The following is a 12,630-nucleotide window of genomic DNA, read 5'->3' as shown; positions in this document are numbered from 1 at the left end:
AAAAAAAAAAAAAAAAAAAATGGCCAGAAAGGGGATCTTAACCCTTGATGTGGTGTTGTCAGCACCACACTCAGCCAGTGAGCGAACCGGCCATCCCTATATGGGATCTGAACCCGGGGCCTTGGTGTTATCAGCACTGCACTCTCCCGAGTGAGCCACGGGCCAGCCCGAGTCTTTAAGGTTTTCTGCATGTATGATCATGTTGTCTGCAAACAGAGATGATTTTGCTTCTTCCTTTCTCTTTAAAGGTTTTCTGCATGTATGATCATGTTGTCTGCAAACAGAGATGATTTTGCTTCTTCCTTTCCAATTTGGGTGCTTTTTATTTTTCACTGATTTGGATGCCTTTTATTCCTTTTTCTTGTCTAAGTGTTCTGGCATAGTAATTCCAGTACTATGTTGAGTGGAAGTGGATCTTAGAGGAAAATCTTTCAGTTTTTCCCTTTTAATTATGATGTCAACTGTGGGTTTTTCATATGTGGTCTTTATTGTATTGAGGTAGTTCCTTCTACACCTATTTTGTGGAGAGTTTTTGTCGTGAGTGAATGCTGAATTTTGTCAAATGCTTTTTTGCATCTATTGAGATGGTCATGTGGTTTCTATCTTTCATTCTGTTAATATGGTTTATCACAGTAGTTGATTCGCACGCATGCGCGCACGCGTGTGTGTGTGTTTGGCAGTTGGCCAGTACCAGGATCTAAACCCATGACCTTGGTGTTATAAGGTGATTTGCATGTATTGAACCATCTTTGCACCTCAGGGATAAATCCCATTTAATCATGGTGTTTAATCTTTTAATATGTTGTTGAATTTGGTTTCCTAGTATTTAATTAAGGAGTTTTGTATCTGTGTTCATCAGGGATATTGACCTGTACTAGTCATTTATAATCCTTTTTATTCTGAGGCATTTATTGTAATGTCGTTTTTTGTTTTTGTTTTTCATTTTTGATTTTATTTATTTATTTATTCATTTAGGCAACTGGCCAGTACAGGGATCTGAACCATGACCCTGGTATTATAAGGTTGCACTCTAACAAGCTGAGCTAACTGGCCAGCCCTATTTTTTTTTTTTTTTTTTTTAAAGATGACCGGTAAGGGGATCTTAACCCTTGACTTGGTGTTGTCAGCACCACGCTCACCCAGTGAGCTAACTGGCCATCCCTATATGGGATCCAAACCCGTGGCCTTGGTGTTATCAGCACCGCACCCACCCAAGTGAGCCACGGGCCAACCTGGCCAGCCCTATTTTTGATTTTATTTATATGAATCTTCTCTCTTTTTTTCTTAGTTAGTCTAGCTAAGGTTTTACCAATTTTGCTTTTATTTTTTCAATACCAGCTCTTAGTTCTGTTGAGTTTTTTCTATTGTTTTTCTTTTCTCATTTTGATTTATTTCTACTTTAACCTTTATCATTTCCCTCCTTCTGTTAACTTCGGGCTTAGTTTGTTCTAGAGTATCTTGAGGTAGAAAGTTAAGTTGTTTATATAAGATCTTTTTTTTTTTTTAACATAGACATTTATTACTATAAACTTCTCACTTAGTACAGCTTTTGCTGCATCCCCTATGTTTTGGTATGTTGTATTTTAGTTTTTGTTTATCTTTAGATATTTTAAAAATTCCATTGTGATTTCCTCTTTGGCCCAGAGGTTGTTCAAGAGTATGTTGTATAGTTTCTAGGTATTTGTGGATTTTCTTGTTTTCTTATTATTATTGATTTCTAGTTTTATTCCATTGTGGTAGGAAAAGATACTTGGAATGATTTAAATCTTATTAAGTTTGTTAAGACTTGTTTTGTGACCAAACATTTGACCTATCCTGGAGAATGTTCCATGTGCACTTGGGAAGAATTATACAGATGGTCCCCACTTAACGATCATTAGACTTATGATTTTTTGACTTTACAATGGTGTGAAAGTGATAAAACCATTCTGTTTCTCACTTTTAGTACAGTATTCAATAAATTACATGAGATATTCAGCACTTTATTATAAAATAGGCTATGCGTTAGATGATTTTGGCCAACTATAGGCTAACGTAAGTGTTCTGAGCATGTTTTAGGTAGGCTAGGCTAAGCTATAATGTTCAGTAGAATAGGTTATTAAATGCATTTTTGACTTATGCTATTTTAAATTTATGATGGGTTTATCAGGACATAACCCCATCATTAGTTGAGGGGCATCTTGTTCTTCTGCTGTTGGTTGGAAAGTTCTGTGTATGTCTGTTAGGTCCATTTGATCTTTAGCAGTGAGATTTATACTTTCATATGCTTTTGTGTTTTTTTTTTTTTTCCTTTTTGTCTTTTTTTGTGACTGGCAACGGGATCGCAACCCTCGGTGTCGTGCCCGCACCGCGCTCAACCAGTGAGCGGACCGGTCTCCATATGGGATCCGAACCCTCGGCAGGAGCGCCGCCACGCTCCCAAGCACCGCACTCTACCGAGTGCGCCACCGGGCCAGCCCTTTTGTGTTGTTTTTGAGCATCTTTTTGTTTCAACTTGAAGAACTACCTTTAGCAGTTATCGTAGGCAGGTCTAGTGGTGACAAACTCACTCAGTTTTTGTCTGTCTGGCAAAGTCTTTATCTCTCCTTCATTCTTAAAGGACAGTTTTCCCAGGTAAAGTATTCTTGGTTGGCAGGTTTTTTTCTTTTAGTACTTTGAATATATTGTTCTTCTGTCTCTTGGCCTTCAAGGTTTTGGTTGAGAAATCCCCTGATCATCTTATGGAAGCTCTCTTGTATATGACAATTTCCTTTTCTCTTGCTGTTTTCAAAATTCTTTGTTTTTGATAATTTAATTATAATGCATCTTTGTGTAGACCTCTTTGGGTTTAACTTATTTGGAGATCTTTGGACTTATGAATTGAGATGTCTATTTCCCTCCCTAGATTTGGGGATTTCTCAATAAATAATCAGTAATGAATAAGCTTTCTGTCCCTCTCTTCTTCCTTTTTTTTTTTTTTTGGCAGCTTGCCAGTATAGAGATATGAATCTTTGATCTCTTCTCCTTCTTGAACTCCCATAATGCTAATATTATTTTGCTTGATCTTGTCCCATAAGGCTTATATACAATCTATACTCTTTTTTTATTCTTTTTTCTTTTTGTTTCTCTAACTAGATAATTTCAAATGACTTTCTTTGAGCTAACTTTTTTCTTCTTTTCTTTTTTTTTTTTTTTTGTCTTTTTCCGTGTCCGGCAACGGATCGCAACCCTCAGTGTCGCCCCCGTACCGGACCAGGAACGACAACGGGATCGCAACCCTCGGTGTTGCTCCCGCGCCTCGCTCATGGTCTGTATGTGGGATCCGAACCCTCGGCGGGAGTGCCGCCGCGCTTCCCAAGCGGCGCACTATAGCAGTGCGCCACCAGGCCGGCCCCTAACTTTCTTCTTCTTTTCTTGTGCAAAACTGAGTCTGCTGCTGAAGCTCTAAATTGAAATTTTTAGTTCAGTCATTGTATTTTTCAGCTCCAAAGTTTCTGTTTGGTTCTTTATTACAGTTTCTGTTTCTTTATTAAACATCTCAGTTTGTTCATACATTGTTTCTCTGATTTCATTTAGTTGTTTATTTGTGTTCTGTAGTAGCTCATTGAGCTTCTTTAAGATGATTATTTTTAATTCTTTGTCATATAGTTCATGGATCTCCATTTCTTTAGGGTCAGTTACTGGAGCTTTATTATTTGGTGGTGTCATGTTTGCCTGATTCTTCATTATCCACGTAGCCTTGCATTTGTGTCTGTGCATTTGAAGGAGCAGAACCTCTTTCAGTCCTTACAGACTGGTTTCATCAAGTTAATACCTTCTCCTGCTGGGTCCCTGAACTGATGGGATTGCCTATGAGATTGTGGTTGAGCAGGGCTGGAGCTGGGTCACAGGACTGCAGTAGGGTCCATGGTTGGCAGGCATGCTACTGGGAGCATGTGTAGGTGAGTCTCCTGTCATGGGTGGAGGGGAATGCCTCTGGAACTCATAGAGTGAGACTTGAGCTGGGTCACAGGTCTGGTTCAGGTCTGCATTTGGGTCCAGTCAACAGCCCTATTACCATGGGTCTGGACAGGTGTGGCTTCTACCAGGTTTCTGGGAAGGCAAGACTGCCACTGGACTGCAACGGAGTGGAGCTGGAGCCAGGTCAAAGTGCTGCTTTGGGTCCACAGTTGGGTCCAGTTGGCAGATCTGTTACCAAGGGTGCCTGTGGATGTGGCTCCTCCCAGGTCCCTAGGTGCATAGGGCTGGTGGCAGGATTGAAGACAAGTGGGACTGGAGCCATGTCAACAAGGGATGAGCTGCTTCTGGGTCTGTAGCTGGGACCAGGGTATGTGGGCTTGCCTTCTCAAAGTGGCCCTCCTTAGTCTTGGGATCCACTAAGGTTTCTCAACCTCCTACCTTTGTCCCAAGGCTTTAATGAAGGCACTTATATCTGTGGATGGCTGCATAATTGTTGTAGGGGGACAAGGGCTGGGGAGCTTCTATTCTTTCGTCTTGCTAAACATCACTGCAATCTATTTTAAAAGTAATTTTTTTCTAGATTTCTCAACCTCCTACCTTTGTCCCAAGGCTTTAATGAAGGCACTTATATCTGTGGATGGCTGCATAATTGTTGTAGGGGGACAAGGGCTGGGGATCTTCTATTCTTTCGTCTTGCTAAACATCACTGCAATCTATTTTAAAAGTAATTTTTTTCTAATGAGCATAAACTGGATAATTAACTCCTGGATAGTTCCAGGCTAATTTTGCATTCTCTGGTTCTTTCTATCAAGTATTTCTCATTCATAAAGGTAATACTACTAAAAGAATATTTTAGGAGTATATGCAAATATCATTCCTTTTATTAGAATATGGTTGACTAAAATATTTATAACTACTCCGGAAATATTCCTGCATAATATTGTTATGGTATTGATATTATCTGGGAAGCTGTAAATAGGTTCTTTTACTTTTCTAACAATTTGATAATTTGATGGCTGAAGAAAATTATGTGTTCAGTTTTTAGCAGCTACTGTACACACACACACACATATATACTACTATAGTACTTTTTTATGTCAAGATACCAAGAAAAGTTTTGGTGTTGTATTATTATTATTATGGGTTAAGAAAAAAAATTAAAAGAAGGGAGGCTCTTTCTATTCTATGATTGTCTGTTATCTTGATGTTAGATCTGTAATGAGGTATGTTAGTGAAGTGTAACAACAGATTGATGATTACTAAGCTATTAATAAAATTTCAGTGGTGTGTAATACCTGTAGTCTTGAAACAAAATCAACTCGTGTCATCTTGACTTTTTTCCTTCCTCCTGTTTGAAAATAAATTTTTAATTCTGGATTTGTGTTTTCGAATTTTCTTTTTCAGTTACCCTGCAGTTTGTGAATTTTTGCAGAACAATAATTTATTATCAATAATCAGAGCCCACGAAGCCCAGGATGCTGGGTAAGTTATATTAAAACTGTACCAAATATCACTGCATTGTTTTTACTTTTAATATCAAAACAGACAGGCTGTCATCTCTCTTCCAGGTATCGAATGTACAGGAAGAGCCAAATAACAGGCTTTCCATCACTTATTACAATTTTCTCTGCCCCCAATTACCTAGATGTCTATAACAATAAAGGTAAAGGAGTCCAGCAATATTTGAGTTTCAATTTGTGAGTAAATGTGAACTGTAGTTTAATTATCTGTGTGTATGTACATTATTTTGAAATATAAGTTTTAAATAAGAAAAAAGGAGGTCTTAATTGAAACAAGGCCAAGAAATTTAAAATTTGTGTTGTTGCTCAGTCTTCATCTCCTAAGGATTTATTGGGCTCTTTGTGACTATAATAATGATCATAAGAGGTCTGATTCGTACTACTGAATCAAAGTATAAAAGAATAAATTACTTCAGGTTCATGTTAGAACAGTTAGCATAAATTATTGGTTTTGGTGAATTTAATTTGCTTATAACAGTTTCTCAAAAAAAGGTCACCATTCAGAGTTTTATTGTTTGTGATTTATTAAGCTGTTTTTGCTCTTCTTGGGATACGTTACCGGTAGAGTAAATGGTGTACAAAGAGTTAGAAAAAATCTTTATTTTAGTCCAAACTCTGTTAGAAACTAACAGTGTGACTTTGTGTAAGTCATGTAAACTTTCTAAACCTCAGTTTCCCATATAAAAAAAGAGGATTGGATATGCACATGCCTTTTGTTCCAGAAATTCTACTTCTAAGACTTCATCCTGTTAAAGTCTTTTTTAAAATTTAAAACTTTTATATCACTCATCCTTCTTCGTGTCTCTGTAACTGTTTTATTGTTTATAAAGTATGACTATAAAATAATAGGACTGTTTTAACAAACATGCCAGAACAAATATATCCAAATGAGTACTGTCCCTTTAAAGCAGTTGCTTTAGGAGGCTATCCGTGTATTCCAACAATGCTGTCATTGTTCAAAAACATTTTTGGAACTCCTCTTTTGGCATTGCCTTCAGAGTCTGCGACACATTCTTTTGATTATCCTCAATGATGGGAAATCTTCGTCCTTTGAGGGTGGATTTGATTTTTGGACAGCCAAAAGTCATTCGGAGTCAAGACTGATAAATAAGGTGAGTGATCGAGGTAGATGATAACCATCTGGGGTCAGAAACAAGGTATGATTATAAGGTAATGAGACTGGTTTTTCTTGTGTTGCCTATACAGTGGCTCTAGAGGCAATTCCAAAGGAGGAGTTCCAAAAATGTTTTGAGTAATGGCAGTATCTTTGGATTAATTATATGGTAAGGCAGCAAGTTGTGTTGAAAAGAGCACTAAGCTAGGAGTCAGAATTCCTAGTCTAGACCTGCTTCATTTTTAAGTGTGTCACACTTAACAAGATACTTAACATCTCTGAGCCTCAGTTTATCTGTAAAATACCTGTCATATAGAGTTGTTGAAGATAAGTTGGAATAATGAAAATGAATATTAAAGCATTGTTGAAAGTATAAACTGCTGTAATACTTTAATATTTTACTGTTGCTGTGCCTGATGTGATAACATCAAAGGACCATACTCATCTGATATATAAGGTCTGGTGTGTTTGCAGTTGGCAGTTTCTTAAGTCTCATTACTTTATAGTCACCCCTTGCATGTACAGGTGGGGGAGAGAAGTTTCAAAGAGGTCCACAATATATTTGGTATTTACTTTATTAAAAGTAAACTATGGGCTGGTTAGCTCAGTTGACTAGTGCGTGGTGCTGACAAAACCAGGGTCCAGGGCTTGATCCCTGTACTGGCCAGCTGCCAAAAAATAAAAATAAAAAAGTAAACTATGGACTGGCACATCTCATTTAAATCTGATTTGGGTCAGTCATTTCAGTGTGCCCTTCAGTGACTTGTTCATTTTTTAAAAGGATTTCTTTGACTTAAGTTCTCTCCTGGCTTTATGATTTGTTTGTTTGTTTGCTTCACTTCTTGTCATTCTTCTTTTAGCCATAGCTATAGTACAGTGCTCTGCTTCTCCCTAAGTCCATTCTTTCTTATTTCCTTTTTCCTAATATTTCCAATATATGAGCAACTTAGTATTATTCTTGCTTCCTCCCTTATCAATAGTATGCACTGCTTTTGTTAAACATGTTCAAGGACCCTTAGTGGCCCTAGGCCTCTTATTTATAATGAAGACTTTCCCTTCTCATTCCCTTTTTAAACTTCATTATTAAGAGCATTTGTTGATTGCCCAATGGATTTATCAGTGTGCTAAGCCACCTAAATCAGCAACCAGTGTACAGCTTACCACCAGCTCATTTTTTCATCCTGTTGTAATCTGGTTTTGTTTTTGATTATTCCTTTAATAAACGTTTTAAGTTACAGTTCATTCTACCTGAGTTTTCTGTCAGCTTTGATATAATTGGAAACTTTATTTCGAAATAATTTTATTTCCCTTCATTGTTTCTTAAGCATTTTTTTAGGAAAAAGGCAGAAAATGTGGCCTCTGAAACACTCCCTGGTGGTATTCAATTACTCCCCATACAAGTACCTCTTTTCTTGAAAAAGGCAACTCTATTGCCCTTTTCTTCCCTTTCTTCTACTGTTGCTTTTTTTTCTTGCATATTCTTTAGACTTACTGGTACCTACAGGTATTTCTTAGTTCCCCTGGTTGCAGTACAAGTACCTCTTTTCTTGAAAAAGGCAACTCTATTGCCCTTTTCTTCCCTTTCTTCTACTGTTGCTTTTCTTTCTTGCATATTCTTTAGACTTACTGGTACCTACAGGTATTTCTTAGTTCCCCTGGTTGCATGAAAGACCCTCAAGTCATGATTTTTAAAGATTCTTATTCCTGTTTTTTTCCGTTCACCGAGAACATACCCAAAAGCAGTTTTTCAAGCTCTTGTTTCTAATTATCCATTGTTGAAACCCACTTCCCACTTTTTTTTCCTGTGTAGATTGAGGGAATTGTTGAATAAAGATATATTCACCTAACCTAAATAAAATACATATACATGAAAATAGTGGGACATGTACATTGTAGCCAGTTTTTAAGAGCAAGAAATTCTGTTTTTATGTATTTTCTTTATACTCTATGGTGTACATTTTTTTTCCTTTTTTTGTTTTTTTACTGACCGGTAATGGGATCGCAACCCTCGGTGTTGCGCCCGCACCGCGCTCAGCCAGTGAGCGGGAACCGGTCTCCACATGGGATCCGAACCCTCGGCGGGAGTGCCGCCGCGCTCTCAAGCGGCGCACTCTCCAGTGCACCACCGGGCCGGCCCTATGGTGTACATTTTTGACATTTAAAATTGAGAAGATTAGGCTATCCTATAACAAAGGAACAGGAACCATGAAATGACCTATATCTGTTATTTTTAGATAACTGTTACACCTTATTCAGTTTTATGACCACAGTAAGAATAATTAAGACAATAGTACAAACAATATTTCTGGTGATGAAGACCAAGGAATTAGATTTTAAAACTTTTAAAAATATAAAGAAAAATCAATTTAGCAGAAAAGTATGTGTGCAACTATATGAACTGGTTAATATTAAACATTTATAGCGAACTGGCAATATACTCACTGTGAATAAAAGGGATAGGTGTCTTTTAAATTTGTTATATTGTTTGCAGAGATGATTTAATCTACTTTTTAACATTAACTGTGAATTACTCATGTTTACTATTTGTATCCCCCACTATGAATTGATTACTGCTATTTACCATTTGTATCCCCCAGTATGAATTGATTACTGCTATTACTCAGAGAGCTTATTAAAATTTTAAATCTGGCAATGACTTAGCAAAACAGGCTGTATCCATTTAATCAGTAATATTTGCCCTCAAAGGAGAGTTGTGATTGTAACCATTTAGCCTATAAAAGGAAATTGTAGGGAAATTTTTCCCATGTGGATACCTGAGGTTTCTATAGATAGTTACTCTGCAGTGACCCTTTGAAGTTTCAGAGCTCAGTTTCTTTTGTACTTTTCTTATGTAATTTCTTCAGGTAACTTTGTTCTTTGGTATAATTTTTAAGAGAATTAACTATATAAATGCTTTAAAGTTTTCCATCTGCCCTTCACCTAGTCCTGAATTTTCAAGTGGAAAGTAAGTTCCTGAATTGTGTAGTAGTTTCTGAATTTTGTATAGTAGGTGTACAAAGCATACCAGTTGCCATGTCATGTTCCTCTATGCCAGGGTTTCTCACTTTTTCCTTTTTAGCTGCTGTGCTGAAATATGAAAATAATGTCATGAATATAAGGCAGTTTAACTGTTCCCCACACCCCTACTGGCTTCCAAATTTTATGGATGTTTTTACATGGTCTTTGCCCTTTGTTGGAGAAAAAGGTAAGAGAACTAAACATCTCGACTGTCAGTTGTCTTGACTAGTAACTGAGCACACTTTTGTATTTGCATGAGCCCCTAATGGTTCAGAGATATTTTTCTTAAATTTATCAGGAATGTTTTCTAGTTTTGTTTGTTTTCTATAAAGATTTTTTTTGATTGAAACGTATTGATTATACATAGTTGTAGGGTACATTGTTGAATTCAATTCATATATACAATGTGTAATGACCAAATCAGGGTAATTAGCATGTTAATCATTACAAATCTTAATCATTTTGTTCTCTACAAAGATTTTTAAATGGCACTTAATTGGCTCTTAAATTTTAATTCTAGTCTATTATGGTTTTCTTATTCTAAATATCAGTTTTAAGTAGCTGTCCTACTATGATATTAAAATAACGTAGTCACTGTGCCTTTCCTTCAAATGATTTCTTGAGTGTTAAAGAGATTTAAACAGGATTTATTGTTCTTAGAATTTTATTTGTACAACTACACAAGTAAGCCATGCAAATATAAAATAAGCCTGGTGGACATAGGTCTGTTGGTTTAATTTGTTTGTAAAATGGGAATAAATTTGTTTATGTGCATATTGGTGAGGAAAAGGTTCTGAACAGCAATGTAATAAAATCAAATAATTATGCAACAGAATCTTCAAAGTCTCCAGACTTTTACTGGAGCAAGTAATCTACTCAAATTCTTTTTAAACCTAAAGATCTACATTTAATACTACTCTTTATCACTATTCTTAATATATAGTGATAAATAATTTTGTCTATGATTATTTAACATGTATGTTTATTTAGATAAATGCATTATTTTAGAGACAGTATCTTATTGTGTAAAGTTTGGATTATTTTGTCTTATCATATAGTCACAGAGATGCTGGTTAACATTCTCAACATATGCTCTGATGATGAACTGATTTCAGATGATGAAGCAGAAGGTAAGCTTTTCCTCATTTGAACTAGAAACTAAGGAGAAGTTTTGGTTTTGGTTTTAGCTTATTTTGAATAATTTTCTCTGTCTTATCAAAAAAGAACTGTTTTCATTGTAGAAAAATAAAATTTGAAAAATACAGGGAACCATAAATAAGAAAAAAAAGTGACCCATAATCCTACTGTTAACATCTTGATGTGTTGTTAGCTTTTATCTTTTGCGCATATTTTTTCCTCTTAACAAAGATGAGATCATGTAATGGTATCATAAACATTTACTGGGGTTTTTTGTGGCTTTTTTTGTAGACTAATTTCTGACGGTTACATAGTTGTCTATGTTGGTCATTCTTTGTTTTAACCAATCCCATGCTGTTGCATATTGAATTTTTTCTAAGTTTTGCTTTTAAATCCCCTACTATTTTGAAAATTCATGTAGATAAATCTTTGTACATTCTGTCAACAACCGGTACTTATTATGTTCCCAATACATGCCAAGTATTGTTTAGGTCCTTGCTCTCTATAAGCTTATATTGTAGTGTAGAGAAGATAAACAATGAATACATATAAGTCAAAAGGGGATATATATTGTAAAAGAAAATTAAACAATATTAGAAAATGAAGAATAACATTTTTTATTATTTCCATAGGATGAATTTCTAGAAATTGAATAACTGTGTTGATTAGTACTTAAAATTTTAAATTTGATACAGATAGCCTCTAGAAAAGCTGTACCAGTTTACTGATCGTGTGTGTGGTGCGGAAACAGTACTCTCCCCAGTACTGTTTTATTATAATTGTTGTAGTCTGATGTTTGTTTTCATTTTTATTTGTACTTTTATGATGACTGAAGAACTTTTTTTCTCGTGTGTGTGGTGCGGAAACAGTACTCTCCCCAGTACTGTTTTATTATAATTGTTATAGTCTGATGTTTGTTTTCATTTTTATTTGTACTTTTATGATGACTGAAGAACTTTTTTTCTTGTGTTTATTTGCCATGTTTATTTTTCTTTTGTGACGTGTCAATTCATATCTTCTATCCATTTTTCTGCTGGGTTAATGTACATGTTTTTTTTTTTCCTTATTGGTGTATGAGGGATCTTTATGTAGTAACATTTTGTTATATATGTAGCCAAGTATTTTTTTCCTAGTGTGTTGGGGGAGGTTTGATTTTAAATGTAGGTCCTAACTTGTCTGAGAATGCAGGAGATTCTGGAAAGATGGTAGTCATCTGAGCACAAACCTCTGACTGTCTCATTCTCTCCAGGCTCTGTGCTATTAGGTGACTCACTTAACTGTTAGGATAAACCATCTTCCTAGTGGGGAAAGCCTAGCTCACTTTGGGAGTCTAAAGGAGATTCTATACATATTTATGCTTCAGATTACACATTGAAGGTCAAGAGCAGATAGAACATAGCTTATGAGTACCTTTATTTATAAAACAAGAGATCACTACAAGGAACCAGTTCTTATTAAGGAATTAGTGCAGCCAAGTAGAAATAAAATAAAATAAAGAATTTAAGTTAGAGTAAAATGAAATATATAAGAAACAGATATAGTAAAATTTATATTTAAATCTAAATGGAAATGGAAATTATTATGAAAACAGGTAATAATATATGTTAACAAATAATTCTTGATTACCATTAGGATATACTTACAAAAGTATGCCAAAAAATTTATATGGGAATATTTATTGAAGTATTGTCGCTAATAGCAAAACGTTCAAAAAAATCTAAATTTCCCTTATTGGAGAGCTAGGTAAATCAATTGTGATATATCCATATGATAGATTTTCTACCTAGAATATTAGTTACCTTATGCAAGCCTCCTTTCTTCTCTTGTCTTCTAGTTTTTTTTTTTTTTTTTTTTTGTCTTTTGTCTTTTTTCCGTGTCCGGCAACAGATCACAACCCTCAGT

General features: G+C 35.5%; 1 protein-coding gene across 3 annotated transcripts in view; it reads left to right on the top strand.

Moving 5' to 3' along the window:
* PPP3CC (protein phosphatase 3, catalytic subunit, gamma isozyme) overlaps window positions 1-12,630 on the top strand; it is a 101,960-nt gene that overhangs the window by 80,358 nt on the left and 8,972 nt on the right. For 2 of the 3 annotated variants that reach the window (XM_008582045.1, XM_008582047.1), the window contains exons 7-10: window positions 5,344-5,421; window positions 5,508-5,602; window positions 9,653-9,778; window positions 10,650-10,721. In XM_008582045.1, coding sequence (XP_008580267.1) covers window positions 5,344-5,421; window positions 5,508-5,602; window positions 9,653-9,778; window positions 10,650-10,721 — 371 coding nt within the window. The remainder of the gene's footprint in view (window positions 1-5,343; window positions 5,422-5,507; window positions 5,603-9,652; window positions 9,779-10,649; window positions 10,722-12,630) is intronic. The other variant, XM_008582046.1, reaches the window with a different exon arrangement.

The sequence above is a fragment of the Galeopterus variegatus genome, unplaced genomic scaffold (assembly GCF_000696425.1).
Source record: "Galeopterus variegatus unplaced genomic scaffold, G_variegatus-3.0.2 Scaffold2506, whole genome shotgun sequence".
Classification (NCBI taxonomy): domain Eukaryota; kingdom Metazoa; phylum Chordata; class Mammalia; order Dermoptera; family Cynocephalidae; genus Galeopterus; species Galeopterus variegatus.
This window is presented reverse-complemented; position numbering and strand designations above follow the sequence as displayed.